The sequence below is a fragment of the Pinus tabuliformis genome, chromosome 5_1 (genome assembly GCF_031772625.1).
Source record: "Pinus tabuliformis cultivar Carrire ecotype Pingquan chromosome 5_1, CPIR1, whole genome shotgun sequence".
Lineage (NCBI taxonomy): Eukaryota > Viridiplantae > Streptophyta > Pinopsida > Pinales > Pinaceae > Pinus > Pinus tabuliformis.
Genome location: NC_142305.1, coordinates 134,952,541 through 134,977,140, shown reverse-complemented (window position 1 = coordinate 134,977,140; position 24,600 = coordinate 134,952,541). Strand labels below are relative to the sequence as shown.

General features: G+C 37.7%; 1 protein-coding gene across 6 annotated transcripts in view; it reads left to right on the top strand.

Annotated features, from left to right (window-relative positions):
* The window catches only part of LOC149163791 (serine/threonine-protein kinase VIK-like), a 240,360-nt gene extending 216,055 nt beyond the window's left edge, over positions 1-24,305 (top strand). For 3 of the 6 annotated variants that reach the window (XM_089431872.1, XM_089431865.1, XM_089431866.1), the window contains one exon: positions 24,076-24,305. In XM_089431872.1, the coding sequence (XP_089287998.1) occupies positions 24,076-24,290 (215 nt within the window). In that variant the 3' untranslated portion in view covers positions 24,291-24,305. Of the gene's footprint in view, positions 1-284; positions 447-11,611; positions 12,026-24,075 lie in introns of those variants that run through there. The other 3 variants (XM_089431867.1, XM_089431869.1, XM_089431870.1) reach the window with 3 other exon arrangements.
* Positions 24,306-24,600: the final 295 nt, after the last annotated feature.

Genomic DNA, 24,600 nt, shown 5'->3' with positions numbered 1-24,600 from the left:
CTGAGTGAGGAAGAGAGAGGAGATTGAGAGCAAAGAGGGAATTACAACGGATTTGCTGTAGGTTGTATTTCTTCAGTTTGCTGGATAATATAAAAGGAAGGACTGACTGTTTCTTCGTGGACGTAGCCCAAACTGGCTGAACCACGTATATCTGTGTCTCTCTTGTTTTATGCGTTTTCTGTGTTTATATTTCTGCAATATTTTATGTGTTTCATTGCTCTATAATATATAATTCTCTAACAGATTCTATAATTGTCAAGTTTTTGTTTCCATGACTGCTTCAGGTTCAAAAATGATTTTTCCTTCTTCGTCAAGTTCTGACAACATTGTTTGATCTGGAAGCTTGTGCCTGATAACCTTCTTTAAGCATGAAGCATGGAAAACTTGGTGTACTCGGAAAGATGCAGAGAGCTCCCATTTGTATGTCATAGTACCAATCTTTTGCAACGCCTTGTAAGGACTATAGTACTTGGGTGATAATTTATTATCCTTCTTACATTTCTTGAGAGACATTTGTTTGTATGGTTGTAGAGGTAAAAATACCTAGTCACCTATATAGAAACTTATTTCACTGCGATGCTGATCTGCCTGTTGTTTCATTCGATTCTGCGCCAGCGTGACATTATCTTTTAAGAGTTGGAGAACTTGTTGTTGATGTTCGATGTGATAATCTATTGTTTGAACCTTAGAATTTTCTCTTAAAGATGATGTGATGGATGGTGGATGATATCCATAAAGTACAATAAATGGGGTCATCTTTGCTGCAGTATGGAAGGAAGTGTTATACCACCATTCAACTAGAGGTAACCACTTGATCCATTGTGTTTGTTTATCAGATATAAAGCAACAAAGATATCCTTCCAAAAATTTGTTCACTATCTTAGTTTACCTATCAGATTGAGGATGATAAAATGAGCTATGAGCTAATTGAGTACCAAGACAAGAAAATAATTCCGTCAAAAATTTCTAGTGAAAATGGGATCTCTATTACTTACTATAATCTTTGGATTTCCATGAAGCTTTTGAATCGTTTCCATAAATGCAGTAGCAATTATACTGGCTTTAAAAGGATGAGATAATGCACAGAAGTGTGCAAACTTGGTAAGTCTATCAACTACCACCATGATGCCACTATTTCCTTTAGACTTGGGTAAACTTATGATAAAATCCTTTGAGACTTCCTCCCAACGCTGACTTGGAATGGATAAAGGTTGTAACAAACCCGGGTTCTTAATTGTCTCAACTTTATTTTGTTGGCAAACCAAACATTCTGAAACAAACTTCTGAATAGCAGATTTAAGGCCATCCTAAAAAAATTCCTTCTTGAGTTTATCTAAGTTTTAAAAAATCTAGAGTGCCCTCCTAAGGGAGGTGTGCAATTCCAAACAAATATTTTGTTTGAGTTGGGAATCCTTACAAAGATATAAACGATCTTTGTACCATAATGAATCATTTTTCCAACTAAATGTATCAAATGTACTGAGATTTTGCTGCAACTTTCGAATGAGACCAAACCTCTTCATCATTCTTCCATTCATCCCTTGCTTCGGTTATCCACTCAGGTTGGATAATAGAAATGACACAAAGCAATGCTTCCACATCCTCATCATTTCTCGAGAGTGCATCTGCAAAAACATTTTGCTTCCCTTTTATGTAGATGATTTCAAAGTCATAACCCAACATCCTTGTCACTTATTTTTGTTGCTCTTCTGAAGATAATCTTTAATGTTCCAAAAAATATTTAAGACTATCATGATCTGTTGTTACCTTGAAGTGTCTTCCCATTATGTAAGGTTGTTATTGCTTTAGTGCATGTAGTATTGCCAACATTTTCTTTTTATAAATAGGTTTGTGTGAATACTTTCCTTTGATTGGATGACTTTTAACAGAAATGGGTTTTCTTTCTTGCATTAAAACAACACTAATTCCATTTCCTAAAGCATCACATTCCACAATAAAAGTTTTTGTGAAGACTGGCGTAGCTAAGACTGGTGTTTGGCATATTACCTCTTTAAGATGTTCAAAAGTCTTTGTTGCTTCTGGAGTCCAAGAAAATGCATCTTCCTTCAATAATGATGTTAGAGGTGCCGCTATTCTCGCATAATTCTTAACAAACTTGCGATAATACCTTGTCAACTAGAAAATTCCTCGAAGATGGTTTATGGTTGTGGATATTTTCCATTCTTTAATGACTTTAATTTTGTTAGGGTCTACCTTAACACCCTCAAGAGATACAATATGACCCAAATATTCCACCACCTGTACTCCAAAGAAACATTTGGAGGTTTTGCATATAATTGTTTCTTCTCCAATAGTTTGAGCACCCTGTCAACATGTTGAACATTATCCTTCCAAGACTTGTTGTAGATTAATATATCATCAAAAAATACTAACACAAAATTTCTAAGGAAGGGTTTGAAAATGGAATTCATTAAACCTTGAAATGTGGAAGGTGCATTAGTAAAACCAAAAGGCATAACCAAAAACTCATAATGACCCTGTTGGACAGTTGACATTCTCTGGATGACCAGTGGCCTAATGAAAGCATTTGCAAGTGTGTTGACATTGATGTCAACAATAATCCCGGAGAGATGTGTTGGGCAGTTGGGATTGCCTAACTGTTGCCAGGTGTGTTGGCATTGATGTCAAGCAGACTAGCTTGGATGTTTGTTGCAATAGATGTTGACAATGATGGCCCAAGAGGAATCCCATGGTTGTTCATTTCTCAGAGGGATTCCTATGGTAATTATAGGCTTCATGTAGAGAATCAAAACAGTAGAAATCTTATTGGAGAAACCATAAAATGATGATTACAGTGATGGACCAGATGGAAGTCCATGATAGCTGCAGACTTCATGAAGAGGACCGTCATGGTGGTTGTGAGTTTCTCTGTTTGGAGAGTCAAGGAGAAGAAGAGTGGCAGAGAGTTTGGAGCCATCTTAGATGTAGCAAATAGTCTCAAAGACTACATCAAACCCTCTCCATTGGAAAGTGCTCTAGAAAAGATTTCCAACCATATGCGGAAGTCCAGAAATGGATTCTTGGGTAAAAAATTATGGCTTGTTGAAGTTCATGGATTTGAAGCCTTAGGAAGGAAGGAATATTGACATATTAGAGATCAGCGATCCAAAATATTGGAGATTGCATATCAGTGGACCAGAGATATCGGGGATCGCAATATCAGAGCTCCAAAGATATCAGCGATCATAACATCAGAGCATTAGCCATATCGACGATCGCATATCAGAGGTCCAGAGATATTGGTGCATCACAACATCACAGTTAGGTATATCGACGATTGCAAACCAGAGGTCAATATATCAGGCATATCGATGATCGAAGGAGATCAGAACATCGACAATTGGAGGATCGAAACTTCTGAAAGTGAAAACCTTTAAAAAGTTGCAATATTGTTAAAAGTTCTGATAACGTTAAAATCCGTCATGGACACCGATAAAGAATTAACAAAGGATTTCATCGCAATACCAAAGGTCAGCGGGCCCTTTTCTCTCTCCTCTAGTAGGACACTTGGTGGCATATGATTGGCTTCGATACAGACACATCGTCGCATGTGATTGGTTCTGATAATGACACATGACAACATTTAATTAGCTATGATAAGGTACAGTGGCAACTGACATCAACATGACGTGGCAGTATGAAAGGACACGTGGCAAGTAGTTTTGGCGTTTTGAGGGGGCCTAATGGGCCATAATTGGGTGACACGTGTCACCTCTAAGGAGTTTCCACATGGCAATGATGAGGTAATATCGGAAGTCGGTGATCGAGGATTGAGGATATCAGAACTTTATGAGGATATCAGAACTTTATAACTATTGGTTATTGAAAAGGTTTCGATAAGGGGGCTTCGATGTGTTGGCACTTGGTTGAGGAAACTAATAGAGCCAAGGTCATAGAGTGAGGCCTAGCAGCTAAGTTTTGTGGAGAATTTTGGAGGTTGGAGATTTCAGAACTTTGCTTTAAATGAATTTTGGAGAAAGTTACGATATTTGAAGCTTCCGATGTTGTTGGCGCTTGGTTATGGATCCTAGAAAACCAAGGGTGCAGAGCAATAACACGAAGAGAAAGGCCCCCGGTATGATGCTAAAAGAATTAGCACCTAAGTGCTATATCGACAGTCACAGGAAGCGGTCCTATGTGGAGATGTGATAAAGAGCTAAGCAGATGGGGCTAAAGGCCAATCAGAATATTGTAATATTATAACATCTTCTTAATAAAGTTATGAGATGTTTGGGCTCCGAAATTGCACTGTGGTGTAAAAGCTTTGATATAGTAGCACATAGGAGTATTGAAGGTTGGATGAGCCAGCGATTGAAGAGTAAATGAATGTAAAGGAGTTGGTCTCAGGAGTAAATTGTGACTGTTAGAGATCATTGGGTCAAGGTAGCAAGGATCACGATTTTAAGGAAAGAGTGTAGGGTCTTCCTCGAGGTGAGCCAAGCTATCTCTGTGCTTTGATGCACGTTTTAGTGAGTTAAATGAATGTATGGGACTCATGAAGGAATATGTAGGTCATTTGAGAATTAATTTCTCAGCATGAAGAGCCTCAGTGATAGGAGATTTGTTCACATAGAGCACTGTGCCTGGTGCAGTGTGCAAGTGGACTAAGAATTAATTCTCAGTATGGAGAAAATAGTCAATTTCCCATTCTCATGGTTAATGCAGTGGCAGTGACCAAGTCAGACGCAACAATAGAATGAAGGGCCACGCCGAGGTACACTCGCATAGTTTGAATACAGGATAGAGTGACAACATCGATTAGGGGACAATAGAGGAACAAAACCCAGGAGCTCAAATGAGCAAAGTGGGGGGAAGAAACATAGCTTCCAGAGAGCTAAGTAGAAAAGCTCTGAGTTTGTGCATTGTTGTGTAACATTGAGTGAGAACTTGTTCTGCAGAGAGAGGCCAAGAGTGCCTATGCATAGGTAAGAGACCCTGACCGCTGCGCTGCTCTGAAAAGGGCGGAAGTTGCCTATGCGATGTGTGAGAAAGGCGGAAATTGCCTATGCGCTATGAGTAAAGACAAAAATTTCCTGTGCGCTGTGTGAGAAGGTCAAATTTTCTTGTGCGTTGTGAGTAAAGGTAGAAGTTGCTTGTGCTGTGAGAAAGGCCGAAAGTTCTTGTGCAGAGAAAGAAGGCCGAGAGTTGAGTGTGTGTTGTGGAGAGCAGAAGGCCAAGAGATGACTCTATGCTGATAAAGAGCAGAGAACAGAGAGCTGCGTGGACTGTGATGAGTCACTGTTGTTGAGAAAATTAGTGTGCTACTGGAAAGTGAGCAGTGTGAGCAGAGAGAACAGAGCTGATATAAGGTAGAGTGGCTGCCAAATTATGGAGAACATACAGTTCCTATTTGTGTGTGGGTTGGTACCTTTATATAAGAAGTTGGTGTTTCCATCTCTAGTGGGTGCTTGAGAAGGCTTGGGGGTTGGTGTCTCCTGCAAGTTGGCTTGCAAAAATCCAAGGAGCTGCAGTTGGTGCTTGCAAAAAATCCGTTAGGTCGGTGCCTCACATGGTGCTTATAGTAAGTTGGACATGTGTCTACAAAAAAAGAGAGTTGGTGCTTCCTACTGGTCGGCGCTAGCAAACAATCAAAAGGAGTTGGTGCTTCCTGTGAGTGGGTTCTCACAAAACATATTGATGTAATAGAGTAGGTGCTCTTATTTTACATCAATAACAACAACAAGCTTGGTGGTTTTTTTCCCGGAAGGGTTTCCAAATGAAAAACCTTGTGTCTCATGTGTATGATACTCATGGTGTGTATGCTTGTATGTTGATTTCATGTTGCTGCCATATTACATATTGCTGTTGATTATATGAATTGAATAAGAAAAGTAAATAGGCATAAAAGTTTAAAATTAGCCTTAATACTTGTTGTCGCTTCCAGAGACAACCTTAGATTTTTTACAAGACGAGTGCCTGGGTACATCTAAATCGGTGTGTCTCAAATGATTCTCAAGCAGAAATAGACATCACCCATGTTCTATACACATACATAAGAGGAATGAGTTGGTTTTTTCATCTAAAGATACAGGTTAGGTATTTCAGTATTTCTACACATACACAGTTCCCAAAAATATAATAGAAAAGTGGAGGCCGAGCACTTCAAAGGCTTATAGTTTAATCAGCGTTGTGGAATAAATGAGAGGAGACAAAGAGGAGGGATAACTCAGAATGTAGAGCTCAAAGCACCAAGAATTCTATATTAAAAACATAGAGCCTGAAACCATGAGATTTGTTGCAATTATCTGAGTTACAGATAGATATAATGAACATAAAAGAAACTGGATGCTATGATTCATGTAGTGCAGTTTAAGGATATAATTTCAACCCATCAAATAGGCATGTGCATTAACAACTCAATGCAAATGTATTTGTAGGCAAGTATAAAATATTCTAGTATCTATTGTGCATGAATTAAGAGAAGAAAATAAACAAAATGGATGAAAACAAGAAATAACACATTGTAATACTTCAAAGGAGGAATCACCACTACTCCTGTGATATTCTGCAAGATCTATGTAACTAAGTGATATAGTCTTCACAAAATTATCAACCTTTTTTTGCAGATTTTAGAACCTTTATTCAGTGTTGCTACCCCCTATTTATCAGAAGAGGGGGTGCATTATTAATCATGATATAGTACAAAATATCCCTGGGTCGAGTCTCAACTGTCAGATTAGCTTGCTTTCTCGACCGGGGAAGGCTCTGTGTCCAAAATACATCACAAAAACAGTAATTTCCTCATAAAGGAAGGCACATCACAAGATCACAAAACATATGAAACATTAATGCAATATCTCCGCGCCCATTCCTGTAATTATTTCATCTTCAGGCTGCATCTAGTTCGCGATATGGTCTTTGGTGCCGCTCAGCTAACTCTTGTCATCTCTGCCTTTAGTGCCTTCAGCGCCGACCTTGGAAGCGGGTCTCGAAGAGAAATTTCTAAGTCCACCCAAACTTGGTTTTGAATGCTCCCTTTTCTTGATTTACTGCTACAACTACTTTTGGCATCGACCCTGTCATTTTTGCCATTAAAGTCCTACAAAACACAATTGACGCCCTGATCTGGCTTGGGGTTGCGTATTACAGTGTAACAGAGATTTCTCGGGCATGGGATTTTTACTTCTAAAACAGATGAAAGGGTGCTTTTTTGATTTCCCCCTTAGGCCCCTTGATTACATCCCCTTGTGTCATTTCCCACATATGACCAGGGGCTGGAACCGAGGGCCTAGCCCTTTGGGCGCTGAGGCTATCAACGGTTATACGAGGGCCTTTTCCTTGTATAACCCGAATCACCCTTAGTGACGCCTATTTACCGCATTGGCTGAAATTCGGACGCGAAACCTTTATTAGATATGGCCTATAAAATACCACGTCTTGGGTACTTTTCTTTATCACAATTGGAGTCCTGCATCCCGATGTTGAATCCCATTTTCCTTAAGTTTCTCTCTTTAACAACTGCGATTAACGATCTGTGGGGTGACATCATCGTTGCCACATGTCACCCTGTGAATGGTGACATGTGTCATTCGAAAATGGCCCCATAGGACCCCTAAAAATGTTGAAAATGAGTGACACTTGTTCACTGCCACGTAAGCATCCGTACTGCCACATTAGCCTCTGTACTGCCACGTCGGTGATGACGTCAATTGACAAGTCAGCTCTAAGGACCAATCATATGCTGCCACGTGGCCCCTAGAGGTGAGAGAAAAAGGCTTGGACCGACCCTGTTTTCGTAGGCATTTCCGTTGTTAAACAATTTCGGCCCTCCCTGATGATTTTTCACTGAATCACAAATCGACGATATCGCGTGATGTTGCGGGAGTGTGGGATGCATGATGCGAGATTGTGGGAGTGCAGGATTTCACCATGTGGAGGAGAGATAAGGGGGCGGCCTGACCTTTTTTTTGTCATGCATTTCCTTTATAATTAGTTTTTGGCCCTCCCCGACGATGTCACATCATATTGCAAGACCAGCGCCCGCACAGTCTTTTAAGTTTAGAACCCGCTGATCTGTGGGGTCGCCGAGATGTGGGATGCAGGGCCCTGCGAGACTACGGGACTGCAGGAACTGCGGGGTCGATGGGAACCGGGACTGCGGGATTGTCGGGATGCGAGATACTGCCATGTGGAGGAGAGAGAAGGGGGGCCGCCTGCCCTTGTTTTTCATGCGTTTCCTTTGTATTTAGTTTTCGACCCTCCCCAGTGATTTCGCACTATATCACAAGATCAATCCCCACAAGGTTTGGAGTTTGATGTGACTGCGAGACTGCTGTGACAACTGATTTGCGGGATGCCCTCATGCTTAGCCATTTTTTTTGGTTTTTCTGAGCTTTTCCAATGGAAATCTTCAACAAGCTCTAACTTTTGATTCAGGAGCCCTTTTTTGGACTTCTATATACCACTGGAAAGTTCATTTTGGGCACTATGCAATGGAGAGGGTCTATTCAAGCTCCAATAGCTTCTGTGGCTTAGGAAATGGCTTCCAATTCAATGTTCTTATGCATCCTGGACAACTAATCATTTGCAAAGCAGTGAGTGAGCAGCGAGTGAAAACATTGGCTCCACATGGGGACAATGCTTTATTAGCAGGGTGCTGAGAACCTGCATACTACAAACTACTCCTTTGGGCATGGAGTCACTTCCAATCAAAAGATAACTTTCATGAAAGTAGAAATTCTTACATAAAATGAAAATTCAAATAACAATTGCAATACACACCGGATATTTACAATGAGTGTAAGATAGGTACTTCTAAGTTTGAAAATAAAATTTGAGGAATTGACCATTTATTGCCAGTTCCAACAATTCACCATCCAAGTTTTCAAGCAGATATGTGTTGTTCCCTCTCTTCTGCAATCTTGAAGGGGCTAAACCATAGTGGATCAAATTTTCCATGTTTTCCTTTGTCCTCCCATCAAACATCCCACCTAAGAACTAAATCTCTTGGTTGAAGAGGTCTGTCCTTGGCCTTCTTGTCAAATAGAGATTTCATCTTTTGTTGGTAATTGGACAGTTTCGCCTCCACCTGTTCTTTGTTTTCCTGGAGCTCAACCAACTGATTTATCCTTCTTGTCAAGGCACTTGGCTCTTCCTCGGCTTCTTGTAGCAATATTTCTACTGGAATTTCTAGTTGGATCGGGAAGACAACAACCTTGCCATACACTAGTTCAAAAGGTGATTTTCCAGTGGATCTTTTAGGTGTTACTCGGTTGGCCCATATAGAAAACTTCATTTGGGAGTCCTAGTTCCTTTGATTTTCAGTGATGGTCTTCTTTAACACCCTCACCACAACTTTGTTTGAGGATTCAGCGAAGCCATATGACTTGAAGATTCAAGCATGATGTGATAATATGTTACTTATTTGAGATCAAGATTCTCCTTGATGATGTCTTCAAACTTCTATGATGCCTTCAAGATTCTTGAAGAGTCTTCAATATGTCTCCTAGGATTCTTACAACAACAACTTCCAAGATCCTTGATGCCTTCTTCAAAGATGTCTTCCAACACTACTACATTCGGGCAGAAATTATGATGGTGGAATCCGACGAAACGGAGAAAATCGGAAAAAGTGTCTGAAGTTAAATGTATTTTTTTTTTCTAAAATTCCAACGGCTATCGAATATTCGATAGAATATATTTTTCTGTCAATTATCTGACATTTTTCCCATAATCCTCCTGTTATCAAATATCCGATGTGAGTTCTTTTACTGTCATATATCCGATCTTTTATCCAATATGAAATTGTGTTGCCCAATATCTGACAAATGACAATTATCTATTGCATAATGTTCAATTTTTCCATTAATGACTTTTTCCGCTGACCACATCTAATATGGGACTACTTTACATTGAGCATAATTAATTAAAATAAATATAACATTAATATTATAATTATATATAATATTATCAATATATAATTAACATATATTGATAATATTATATATATAATATATATATATATATATATATATATATATATATATATATATATATATATATAGGCCCAAACATCATATGACTTTGACATAGTTGCTATATATATTAGTTGCGGTTGTTTTGAATGGTTGTAGGCTTATTTAGAGGTTATTTTTTGAACAAAATCACCACTGAAAGTTTGGTGAATTTTTTTCACAAACATTCCTTAAGGAGACCAAAGATATGTGGGATCAACATTGGGGGTTTAAGTAATGTTTGTGACATTTTTTGTCACCAAACTTTTAGTGATTATTTTGTTCCAAAAATAACTTCAAAATAAGGCTACAACCTTTCAAAACAATTGCAACTAATATATATAGAAACTATGTCAAAGTTATATGATGTTCGGGCTTATATATATATATATATATATATATATATATATACATGTATGACATAGTTGTTATATATATTAGTTGCGATTGTTTTTAAAGGTTGTAGGCTTATTTTGAGGTTATTTTTTGGAAAAAAATCATCACTAAAAGTTTGGTGACAAAAAATGTCACAAATATTCTTTAAGGAGACTAAGGATACGTGGTGTCAACATCGGGGGCTTCTGAGGATCGAAGATTTTATTTCCCTTGTAGAAATTGCAAGGGCTTGAGGCCAAGAGGAATTCTATGTCTTTGTATTGTATATTTTTTCTTGTAGATTTTTATATGTATATTGTATTTAGATTGTGTGTCCTTGTATTGTAAATAGTATTGTTTTTCTATTGTAAATGTATTTTATAATATTCTTTTGGGAGGTGTTTGACTTATGTTTTCATCTTGATGTGGACTATAAATATTATTTGTTTATTTTCATTAGGGTCAATTAAGGGGTTAGGTCGAGTTAGGGGTTAATAACTTTATGGGCTTAGGGATAAGGGGTTATTGTTTAAGGGTTTAGGGGTTTAAGGGCTTAGGGGAATGGAGTTAAGGCGTTAGGGGGTTAATGTATGTTTATGGGGTTAATTAGGATTTAGAGGATTTAGAGGTTAATCATGGGTTTTATGGAGCATTATCAATAAGTGTTTAAAGTATATTATGCACATAATTTAAAAGATTGACATAGTGAATACATTTTTATAGGAAATAAGAAAATAATTATATAATTTATTGTAATAAAATTTTATAATCATTGAATTGTAATAATATTATAATGATATTGTAACAATATTGTAATAATATATTGTAATCATTGATTTGTTGTCTTTGTTTCTTGGTCTCACTTAAGTTGTCTTTCTCTTTGTCTTTGCTTTCCTTGTATATTATATTTGTAAACAATTGTTATATCGACGTTTAAATATTTCTATACATACTAATATTACTTTATTTATTGTATTTGTATAGTATGTGTTAGCCCCCTAATTTGCTCTCTTTTGCTATTTCCCCTTGCTAAATCATAACCATTTACCGCTGTTTTACCTCTCTTATACGCTCTCATCTTGCACCAGTCCAAGAACGATGACATATATCATATAAACTTTATTTTCCATATTTTTAATTCAACTTAGCATTAATTAATCATTTATTACATGATTTCTTGCTTATAATCACTCTTTGTAACTTATCGATATCTTCAATGTTTATTTGGTAGTCAAAGCACTGAATGTGATTGCTGATCTTAGTGCAGGATTGGATTTTGCACCGTTGCCAGTGCAACGAACGTTTGCAGCAGATCCAAACCTCCTTGATCACCGCCTCATTTTGAGCAGCCTCAGCCACGATAGCAAGATCGATCTAAAGGCAGCCGAGCTTCAACCACGACAACAAGATCAATCCAAAGGCAACCGAGATAGAATTTATGAAGAATGAACAACTGGAGATTGGCTATGGCCAGTTTTGTTAAATTGTCTAATTTTGAAGGCCTAAAAGCTAAATTCTACGTTTGGTTATGTAATCGGTTGAATGATCTATTTTGGCCTTTGGCCAAAGATCTATATAATGAAGAATGTAAATAGGACGAGGATAGTTTTTGGATAGGAGTTTTTGTATAGAACAGAGACATAGCCAGAGAGGCGGTAACAGGTTGTTGTATTTTGTTATCGCCCGAATCTGGGTTGGATGATGTATTAACACATGTATTTGCCTCAGTGAATTAATAAAAAGGGAGCTCCACCTCATGTTTTATATATCGCATTCCTGTATTTGAACTTGATGAATTGATTAAAGTACTAAGCAGCGTTTTTGTTTGAAAGGGAAATGCGTTGGTTGGATAGGGCTCAGCCAACCCAGCACGTTTACCCTATTTCCTATTTCTTGTAAATTGTGTTTATATTGTCAAGTGTGATTTTATTTCAAGCACATGCATTCCTGTCTGAGTGAAAGCGGATCCGTTGTGTGAAGTAGCTAAATTCCCTTTTCCTGCACCTAATTTCAGATTGGTTTTTTTCCGCCTGGTCCAAGTAGGAGAAATAAACCTGCACCAATGCATGTTGGTATGATATTTCCTTTTTTTGTAGTTCTGATTGGTTGGTTTTCCCTGCCTCGTCCAAGCAGGAGAAATGAACCTGCACCAGTGCACATTGGTGTGATGCAGCAAGCCTTTCTAGTCTACTGCCTGCAATTTTCTTTTTTTCATTAAATACTTTATGACAGGATAAATGTATATGGATTTTTTCTTTATTTCTGCACTCTGTCAAGATAAGGAACATTCATTTTTATGTGTGCAATTTGATTTAACAGTATAATAGCACTTGCAGTAACTAAGCACTCTTTTTAAGAATTAAATGCTAAGTGCAAGAAGCTCTGATTCGGTGCAAGAACTAGTTTCTTGCCATGGGATCTGAGTGCTTTGAATATGGAAAAGTTCAAGCCCTTGCAGGAAGAAAAACACCTTTAGTAAAGACACCATTTATACCTTCTGCATAAATCTCTATTCCTGCACTAGTGCAAGCAGACTGCGATAGTGCAGGACAGATTAGTGCAAGAAAGAAATATTTAAAGGAGCAAGTTTAAAGGGCTCATCTAATAAGACTGCTAAGTGTCTCTGCTAAAGAAAAACACACACTCAGTAGTTAAACAATAATTATCTAGAGTGATTTCCCTTTATCTTTAGTTCCCTCTCGGAAATGCATTCTTCTTTGTTCTAGTTTAGATTATTTTGATGGTTCAAGTTGCCTTTTTCTCTTCTTAGTTTGATTCTGCAATCTCTCCTTTAAAGAAAGTAGGGATTTATGTTAGAAATATTCATACCATCTCTGGCATTGCCTGTGCTTCGTCTCTAAGTTTACGGATCCCCTGGGTTAACAAATTAAGTGTTGAGGAGTTTGCTTAAGTGTAATTCTTGCACTCAACATTTTGGCGCGGTTGCCGGGGAGGCGATTTGATTGGAAGCCCAATCCAATTCAAACCCATCACGCAGGGATAGTCCACTCGGATTCTGGTGACAACAGCTCAGGTGTGTTTCAGCCCGTTGGGAGGAAAAGGGAAATAATGGCGGACTATGAAGATCATGTGGAAGGGACTGGTGAAAACCAGGTAAGTAGGGAACAATCCACTTTTGTGTTTCCAATTATGGACCTTGATACTGTGGCGCAAATGAAGAATATTCCACCATCAACTCTCCCTCATTTCTATGGTAAAGTTCATGAAGATCCTGACTCTTTTTTATTTGAGTTTGATATTTTGTGTAAAGTTATGATTATTCAACTGACGCTCAGAAGCTAAGATTATTTATTGTTACTCTCAAGGACTCAGCTTTACGTTGGTTTATGGGGTTAGGAGGAAACACTATAGCCTCTTGGGATCAGATGAAGAGAGTGTTTTTGTCCAAATATCAAGAATATGCAAAACTTGGGACATGCAGGATGAGATTTTTACAATCATATAGGATGATGATGAAACTCTTGAAGATTACCTAGAAAGACTTTTGTATATTTTACAAAGATCGAAACTTAAGCTTGATTCCAGTACTGTTAGAACCTTGTTCATAAGAGGACTTACTGATAATGCTAGAAATAATTTAAATCTGTTAGGACAAGGTGATATTTCTCAGCAAATTTTTGAACAAATTTGTGAATTATGCAGGAAATTTTCAAGAAATCAGTATAGATCCGGTAGAGGAACTCGAAACAGAAATAGGAAAAATGAATTTACTGATGCTATGATTATTGGATTAGAAAATAAAATGGAAAACATGAAAAATGATATAATGAACACTGTTACCAAAAGTTGGACTCTTTAAAATTTCAGCGAAAACTCATGAAGGAACAAGAGTCATTATGCATTTTCTGTCCTAAATGTAGAGACAAGCATCCTCCTAAAGAGTGTCCTCTTAATTTGAAAGAAACTAATAAGTGTGCTATTTGTGCAAAAGACCATGTCACAAAAAAATGTCTCTCTATACTAGGACTTAAAGCTGTATCTACAGGGGGACATCCTGAAGCTGAATACTTGCATGCTATGGGAGCAAAAAGAAATTGGCCTCAAGTAGGTGCAAGTATGGCATCTGAATTTTCTCCACACTACTTTGGTTATAATTCACATATATATTCTTATCCTAACACTAATTAGTAGTGGCAGTATGGGAATCAATATCAGCATGGGCAACCTTCTCAACCATTGCAACAAGGTTGGAGAGGGCCAACTCATTCTCCATATTCCTACCAGCCACCCATGCAGTCATATCCATCTACGCATACACCTTATTCAATGCCTCAACTTCCAAGTCAATCTACTCCACCATTACCTTTACCTCCACCTTTTCGACCTCCTTAGTTGCCTGCTCAATCTATGCCCAATCCTAACAATAATAAAGCAGTGCAAATGATCTATGTAACAAACCCACCTTTACCATTCGAGTACCAGTCTATCCCAGTTGGGGTTCATGATATTCAATTAAGATCGAGAAGGATTGTAACATCAGAAAATCAAAAGCAACCTAGAGTGATTGTTGAAGAGAAAGGAGAAGAGGAAACTCTTAACCATTCTCCGAAAACTGTCACTAAGCAGCCCTTACCCTCTGAATCCTTGCCATCTTCTTCTAACCAGCCTCCCTTCCTAGAGAGACTAGTAATGGAAAGAAGTGAGCCTATTTCTGAGACTAGCTTGGCATCAGAGCTTCGAAATCTTTTTATTAAGATATCTCTGCTCCAAGCCATCAAAGAGATCCATATTTGTACCAAGATTATTAAGGAACTTTATCTCAAGAAACCCAGGAGGAAGAGATTGGAACCCCAAACACTTCAATTTGTTGGTAGGGCAGCAGAGTTGATGACAGGATGTGTGTCTATGGAAAAATATGCTGATCCCGGAAACCCTGTCGTCTCAGTTCAGATTGGTAATGTCCTTGTCTCTAATGTTCTTATAGACCTGGGGGCAACCATTAATGTCATGACTATGCAAACTATGGATCAACTTCGGTTATCTCATCTTCGCCCTACTCCCACTGTGCTTGAATAAGCGAATAGATATAAAATTAAGCCAGCAGGAGTATTGGATGATGTGATCATCTCAATAGATTCTTGGGAATATCCTATTGATTTCATTGTGCTTCAGCCAAAGAACCTAGTAGGAGGACATCCCTTGATCTTGGGTTGACCATGGCTTGCTACAACCGATGCATATATTGGATGTCGCTCCAGTGATATGTATATTTCGCATGGAGATTCTAGGAAGAAAGTTACTTATACCCCCTACTAGATCCATTCAGGACCTTCGAGATACTTTATGGTTGGATCAAAGCAGTGATGAGAAGACTCAACCCATTTCCCTTATCCATCATTACATTGGGTCTTCACAAGAAGATGAGATTCAAGATTTCCTGAATAACCTAGACACCATGCCTAATTTTGAGCTATTAAGTTACATTTTCAGCCCAGACTTTCAAGATACTCATGGTCTACATTCTTCTGTACCGCTGCATTTGACCACCCCCTTGAGTACTCCTGAGCCTGATACTACTCTTGTTGAGATTAGCCCCGGTAAATCCTTGCATATTAGTTCACATTTGGACTCATCTCAGCAAGAGCAACTTGTGAATTTGTTGCAAAACCATCTTAGTGCCTTTGCATGGGGCTATGAAGATATGAAAGGTATTCCTCCTCAAACTTGTACACATCATATCTATATTCAGGAAGGAACCCGATTTGTCCGACAACCCCAAAGGTGAATGAATCCAACTCTAAGAGATATTGTGAAGGAAGAAGTACAGAAACTCTTGGATGTTGGTTTTTATCTATCCTATTTCCGACAATCAGTGGGTCTCTGTTAGGTCCCTATAATACTAGTGATCAACCCATTACTATTGTAGTTGTATCCCTTATTAATATTGTTGTGCCCCTATTGTCCCCATGTTGTTATTACTGTGCCCCATAAAATCCCTCTATTGTTATTTTTGTGGCTTTATATTATTATTGTTAGGTCGGCTGGGTTATATTGTGACTCCTTAGACTCCTATATATAGAAAGGAGGTTTTGTCATTTGAATCATCCAATAATTGTTCATTTATGTAATGTAAAAGAGGTTGCCCCCTCGAAGAGGTTGAATTCTAAGGCGTTCAACTATCTTTTCTATCTTTTTGTGAGCTGGTTTCATAACATTTGGTATCAGAGCTTTGGATTCTAAGGTTTCGCTGCTCCAAATAGGTCATCGTGGCATTTTCGCTATAACTTTTTTCCCGCGACGTTTCAGAAGCTAAAAAAAACCCATTTGAGACGAAATCGCACTAAACCTCGGGTCTGAATTTCAAAGCTTTTTGCACTATATGTATGGAGATATGATCTGAGGAAGTTGGTCTTTTTGCAGACTCTTGAATTACATTCCAAATAGGTGACCTGGGGAAAATCGTCATAACTTTCTCTCTGAGAATCAGATTGAAATTTCATAAGAAGGTACAAAAATAGGATGGATTGTAGTTTCTTGTGTATAATTTTCAGAGCCAAAGGTCAAAACAATGACTCGTGGCACGTCGTACAAGTTCGCTCTACTGAACTATTCTATAATCAGGTCACTGTGGGATATTTGGCATAACTCTTCCCTGGAGAATCCAATTTCATATTGGTGGCATTGGAAAAAGGACGTATAGGGCTACCGCAAGTCGCAATTTCAGAACTAGATAATCCGGAATTACATAGATACATCAGATTCAATATCAAGCTCCTACAAAGTGAAAAAGGTGTGTAGTTTTTTAAAATTTTTGCATAAGCTTGGTTTGAAATATTAGTTTGAAGGAATTCAAAGGGCATAGTGAAGCATTATTATCGGTAATTAATGTCCCGAGGTAAGAAAATGAAAACACCCAGTGAGCAACCTGAAAGCTCTAGCATGACTCATGAAGAAGAGGAATAAATGCAACATGATATATCAAAATTATGAGACCAAGTGCAACAAGTGTCACTTGCACAAAAAGTAACAGAATCTAAGATGGATGGTTTAAAGAAAGATGTAGAAGCTAATATAGATGGTTTAAAGAAAGCCATAGAAGCTAAGATGGATTGTTTAAAGAAAGGCGTAGAAGCTAAGATGAATGACGTCAAAACTAAGATGGACGATGTGAAGACAGGCATGGAAGATTTGAAGATAGATTTGACAAAGTTTCTACAAGAAATGCTTACTAATGGTGAAAGAGTAGTACTAGAAACTCATGATGAGAACAAAAGAAATGTTAATCATGATTTCATAGACTCTAATGTTGGATCGAAGACCCACCATATTCGAAAAATCGATATGAGGAAGTTTGATGGCAAGGATCCCACAACATGGATATTACAGATGGAGCAATTTTTCGATCTCAATAATGTGCAAAACACACAAAAGGTGCATATGCAACTTTATATTTGGAACCAAATCAGTTTGTATGGTATCAATGGTTTTGCTCTCGTAAACAAATTATCACTTGGACAATTTTTACGGAAGAATTGACAGCACATTATGAGGATACAAAAAGCAACACTTTTTTTAGCCAATTGATAAGTCTCAAACAAAAGGGTTCAATAATGGAGCACATTGAGGAGTTCCAAAAATTGAACATAAGGGTAAAAAATATTCCAGATGAGCATAGGATTGATGTGTTCATAGGGACTTTAAAAGATAATATCCAACATGATGTTCGCCTTTGGGAACCTGATTCGTTAGAGAAGGCATTCATGTTAGCAAAAAAAATGGAAAGAAAAATTATGGCAAGCAGGAAGCATACCACTCTGTTGTGGCCACCAACAACCCCCCTCCTTATTTAGTATTAGCAATAACACTATGTAAGTGGGGACCCTTAGTCAAAAAATTCAAAAAATCAATTAGTGCTCATATATGTCACTCCATATACGTGAAATATCACATCACACAAAGAATGATATGGCATTTTCTTATGAGTCAAAATGATAAAATGCGAGATTGCGACACGAACTCCATTGCATCGCATGCATTAAGAAACACCCACGTTGGAAAACCTTAAAAATCGTCGATATGCGACATCGCATATCGCATCTCGCAAAATTGCATGGGGGACACATAACGATTAAACGATTAAGCGATCTGCAATCTTACGATACTGCGATCTACGATCCTTGCGATAACGCGATCTGCGATCCTTGCGATATCGCGATCAAACATCCTTGTGATAGAAAAGCACGATGAAATTGCGGTAATGCGATACAGCGAAATGCGATACTGTGATGCAAATCGCAGAAACATTCCATCGCAGATTTTCCTGGCTCAATATTCAAGAAAAAGTTTTCCATAAACCAAGAACTGGATACGCGCTTTAATGATAATTAATGAATTACACGTCAGTTGTTAATAAAGTATGATTTTGTGTTTTTCAAAGAGCCAGTTCACGTAAGGTGGCGTGTTTTTGCATATCCGTAGCATTTAAAGCTTTCCTGTCGTTATTTATTATCATTACTCTCTCCTCACTTGTGAACTGCAGGAACGAAAAACAAAAGTTACACAAAGCAATGTGCAGGAAGCTATGAGGAAAAAGGGTAGAACTCCAATGTTCAAAGACAAAGAAAAGACGCCCTCATAAACAGATACCGCATGCAACAGAGCCGCAGATTCACAGAATGCTGCTGAGCCATCCATTACAGGTCTTTCATATACAGCCATGGTTGAATGAGTACTGAACGATGCTGATATCAATAGGCAGTTTAATGCTCAGGGTCAAGAGCTCACTAGGTCATTATTTTTACAAATTTTGAAGCTTTATACCCGATAAAAATGAAGAGGCACAAAAGGCGAAAAACACATCAGAGAAGCCCAGACCAAAGAACGGAGGCGATTTCTGATGCGCGATTAGCACCTAGCGCTAATCGTGCATCGCTGAGAAAATTGCTCGAGAAGGAAAGCCTCTAACTGCTCAGTCCCCTGTAAGCCCGAAAAATGCAAGAAAGCAATGGTAAAAAACAAACTGGAAATAGAAAGCTAAAGAAAAGGCAGAAGCAATCCAAACGGTTAACCAAGTTGAACTGAGATTATTACTGGGCATACGCGGTAAAGCCACATAGTCAGAGGATGACTCTCAAGTATATCATCGATTTCGCTGAGAAGATGGTGCCAGCTCTTACCAATTCTGTTTGCTTAGCTCAACCAAAAGTGGAAGACAGTCAGCCAACTCTACTCAGGCAAACACTGAATGCTTGCAACGTTAAGGAGCAAATGCAGAAATAGTTAGATATTAGATTTAATTTTTAGAAATAGTTTTGTTTTATTTTTGCTTAGAAAAAGGGCGGTCATTTAAACCGTAACCTAAATCTGTGTAATTAAGTTATTTAGTTAGTAGTATTTAAACCCTTCTCATGCATTTAGAGAAGGGTCCAGAAATTTATCAAAAACTTGTCCTAAGAACATGCACTTTTGTACCCTCAGAGGAGGTTTTGGTGAATGAATGGAACAGGATTTGTTGATGTTTTCATTTGATATCTGCTATTGATGTTGCACTTCTGTACTCTTAGTGGATATTAGAGCAAAGAGAGATAAATCATTGTCGCTTGAAGCTCATGAGTAGGACTAGTCATAAATGGTACTTTTATCTCTTGACCATTTCTGCTTATGTGTTAAAGTGATATACAGTTTTTAGTTGTTTATGTATTATTGCATGAATGCCTGAGTTATCATTTGGCACTTTTGTACAGTGATAGCTATTTATTTATGCTTAATGTATGAATAGCTCATTATGCGATATGTTTTTCACAACTGTTTCGTCTAACTTTTTATGTGAAGTGGTTCATCCTTATTGATTTCTTTTCTCATAATTGTTGAATGATCTTTATTACCAGTTGTTATTTGAAATCTTTCTAGATCGCATAATAGAAGAATTATATCCCGGGTTAGTATAGACTTAGATGTTGTTGCTTATTAGATTACAATAGCATAGCATTAGATTAAATTTAGAATTAGAATATCTTAATTAGGAACTGTTAGATCAGGAACATCAAATTCTACACACACACACTCATAGATTGGGAAACTGGTCCCATATCCCCAGTCGGACTCGCTATACCAAACGGATAAGGAGTTGCCAACCAAGGTCCAGACCGAGCGGGTATCCCCCTTGTTGTAGACTCGATTTTCGGGGCTTCAACATATTTGGCGCTAGAAGGAGGGCTGAACTATGAATGGCAAGTAAATCTAAATCTGAATACCATTCTGAGAGTAAAACGCCCTCACCATCTCCCCCGACTTCTCCATTACACTTAAATCCAGAGTTAGAAGTCGCTCGAGTATCAACCGCTGCTACAAACCCTGACATTTCAGAACAATCTACTATTGAACCTCCTGAAGTCGAATCTTTGATTCACAAACTTCAGCGATTTTCTATTTCTCCTCAAAGGTTTGATAAATATCAAGGCAACGTGACTTCGCAATATAACCCTGCTCATCCCCTGACCAGATTAAAGAGTGAAAAGTTTGGCGTTCAGCCAACCGAATTACCTCTTCCCACCAGGAAAAGAGCAAGGAAATCACCTAAAGAGTCCAACAGTGAGACTCTTTCGTCAGCATCATCCATCTCAACTTCTTCACCGTGAAGTCAACCATCCACTCCGCCACTTCAGATCATCGTCCATCTGTTCACTGGAACCTCCACAACTCTTCCTCAATCATCTACAATCATAGTATCCTCATCTTCCCAACCACAGGGATCATCTTCTGCACTTTCCTCTATTAGTAGTACAGCAATGGCCCAGTCTCCATGGAATAACCCTGGGGCAGTCTTAATGCCTGCACCCTTGAGTCAAATACCGACCCATCCTCAGAAATGGCTGCCTAAATTTAATCCCGAGGCAAGCATGCTAGTAGAAGAGCACATAAACAACTTTATGCTATCCATTAATCTCAATGGGGTTACTAATGAAGATGTCGTTGTTCGACTCTTTCCTTATACTCTGCCAGGAACAACCGGATCATGGTATTTTTCATTACTCTCCGGATCTATCACTAGTTGGGATATCTTCCAGGAGCAATTCCTGACCAAGTTTGGTGATGACAGGTCTACGACAACATTAATCAACGACCTATCCAACCTTAGGGCCGAATCTAGAGAGCCTATCAAAGATTTCAATTTACGTTTCAATAAAATCCTAAACAAAATTCCTACTGCTTCCCAGCCCAGCGAAGAAGTACGAAGTGAATGGTATATCACCACTCTACCATCAAACATAGCAATCTTCGTGGACAGGGCTAATAAAACAACCTTAGCTGAAAACATGAAAGAAGCAATGGCAATAGAGAAATGTATAATAGCCCTGGAAAATAAATCTGCGATAGAGGAACGTAAATCCAAGAAAGTCACCTTCAAGGAAGACTCCAAGAAGAAACAAGCAAAAGATCCATTCGATTTGGAAGGATTGCAGAAAGTTCTAAAGTCCATGTCCAATGAAATAGTCTACATCAAAAAGAAAGTAGCAGAAACTTCTTCAAAAAAGCCCTACAGAGCTTTTAAAAGAGGCCCTTCAACGGATTCAAAGCCACCCAATGCTATTTTAAATGCTGAATCCGAAGAAGAGGAAGAGGAAATTGCCACTGAAGGGCAAACTGATGAAGAAGAAGTTGTGGAATTACAAGGAATGTGGGATTTAATCCTCTCACAAGAAGAAGAACAAGAAGTATTCCCAGTTAGCACACGAAGTAAAAATCAGCTTGATCCTTCCCAAACTATCCCTAAGTCAAAGAGCGCAAGCTCTGCAATAAAGGATAAAGTCGCAACAAAGAAAACGACATCTAAAGCGACTCAAACCAGCCCAGTCCAAACAAATGAATCAACTCCATCTAAAACACTGATCGTGTCGGATGAAATGGAGTACAATATTATAGAAGATATGAAAAAGACTAGGGCCAACATCACCCTTTACGAACTGAGCAAGTTAAAGCATCAACAGAAGATAATGATGAAAGAATTACATGTTGTGCCAGTTGCACCTTTGCCTGCCGCTGTACTTTCTCAAACTTCTCATAACATGGGAAGACCTCCAACTAATGCGATCAATAAGATTGATCCAAATGACATCGCTCTAATTGGAGGAAGATCGAGATCTCATACTCCCCCGTTTCTCCTTATGAAATTTTCTATAAAAATGTGCACAATTGTTTGGTAGATTTTGGTGCTTCATTTAATATTTTAACAAAGTCCATATGTGCCAAGTTAAATGTTCAACCACAGAAATCCGCTGTGCGCATAGTTCAGCTAGATCAATCTCAAGTCGAAGTGATTGGCGAACTAAATCAAGTAACCATAAGGCTGTCATCCAACCCAAAGGTATGTCAAGTTATTGACATTTTAGTTGCTGATATTCGGGCATATATATATATATATATATATATATATATATATATATATGACATAGTTGTTATATATATTAGTTGCGATTGTTTTTAAAGGTTGTAGGCTTATTTTGAGGTTATTTTTTGAAAAAAAATCATCACTAAAAGTTTGGTGACAAAAAATGTCACAAACATTCTTTAAGGAGACCAAGGATACATGGTGTCAACATCGAGGGCTTCTGAGGATCGAAGATTTTATTTCCCTTGTAGAAATTGCAAGGGCTTGAGGCCAAGAGGAATTCTAATAAAATCAGCTCAAAAACATTGTAGAGACTATGGACATGCTAAAAGAGGACATGAATATCATCAATTTGTAAGTTATTCATTCTATGTCTTTGTATTGTATATTTTTTTTTGTAGATTTTTATATGTATATTGTATTTAGATTGTGTGTCCTTGTATTGTAAATAGTATTGTTTTTCTATTGTAAATGTATTTTATAATATTCTTTTGGGAGGTGTTTGACTTATGTTTTCATCTTGATGTGTACTATAAATATTATTTGTTTATTTTCATTAGGGTCAATTAAGGGGTTAGGTCGAGTTAGTGGTTAATAACTTTATGGGCTTAGGGATAAGGGGTTATTGTTTAAGGGTTTAGGGGTTAGGGGTTTAAGGGCTTAGGGGAATGGAGTTAAGGCGTTAGGGGGTTAATGTATGTTTATGGGGTTAATTAGGATTTAGAGGATTTAGAGGTTAATCATGGGTTTTATGGAGCATTATCAATAAGTTTTTAAAGTATATTATGCACATAATTTAAAAGATTGACATAGTGAATACATTTTTATAGGAAATAAGAAAATAATTATATAATTTATTGTAATAAAATTTTATAATCATTGAATTGTAATAATATTATAATGATATATTGTAACAATATTGTAATAATATATTGTAATCATTGATTTGTTGTCTTTGTTTCTTGGTCTCACTTAAGTTGTCTTTCTCTTTGTCTTTGCTTTCCTTGTATATTATATTTGTAAACAATTGTTATATCGACGTTTAAATATTTCTATACATACTAATATTACTTTATTTATTGTAATTGTATAGTATGTGTTAGCCCCCTAATTTTCTCTCTTTTTGTTATTTCCCCTTGCTAAATCATAACCATTTACCGTTGTTTTACCTCTCTTATACACTCTCATCTTCCACCAGTCCAAGAACGATGACATATATCATATAAACTTTATTTTCCATATTTTTAATTCAACATAGCATTAATTAATCATTTATTACATGATTTCTTGCTTATAATCACTCTTTGTAACTTATCGATATCTTCAATGTTTATTTAGTAGTCAAAGTACTGAATGTGATTGTTGATCTTAGTGCAGGATTGGATTTTGCACCGTTGCCAGTGCAGCGAACGTTTGCAGCAGATCCAAACCTCCTTGATCACTGCCTCATTTTGAGCAGCCTCAGCCACGATAGCAAGATCAATCTAAAGGCAACGGAGCTTCAACCACGACAAAAATATCAATCCAAAGGCAACCGAGATAGAATTATGAAGAATGAACAACTGGAGATTGGCTATGGCCAGTTTTGTTAAATTGTCTAATTTTGAAGGCATAAAAGCTAATTTCTACATTTGGTTATGTAATCGGTTGAATGATCTATTTTGGCCTTTGGCCAAAGATCTATATAATGAAGAATGTAAATAGGACGAGGACAGTTTTTGGAGAGGAGTTTTTGTATAGAACAGAGACATAGCCAGAGAGGCGGTAACAGGTTGTTGTATTTTGTTATCGCCGAATCTGGGTTGGATGATGTATTAACGCATGTAATTGCCTCAGTGAATTAATAAAATGGGAGCTCCACCTCATGTTTTATAAATTGCATTCCTGTATTTGAAGCTGATG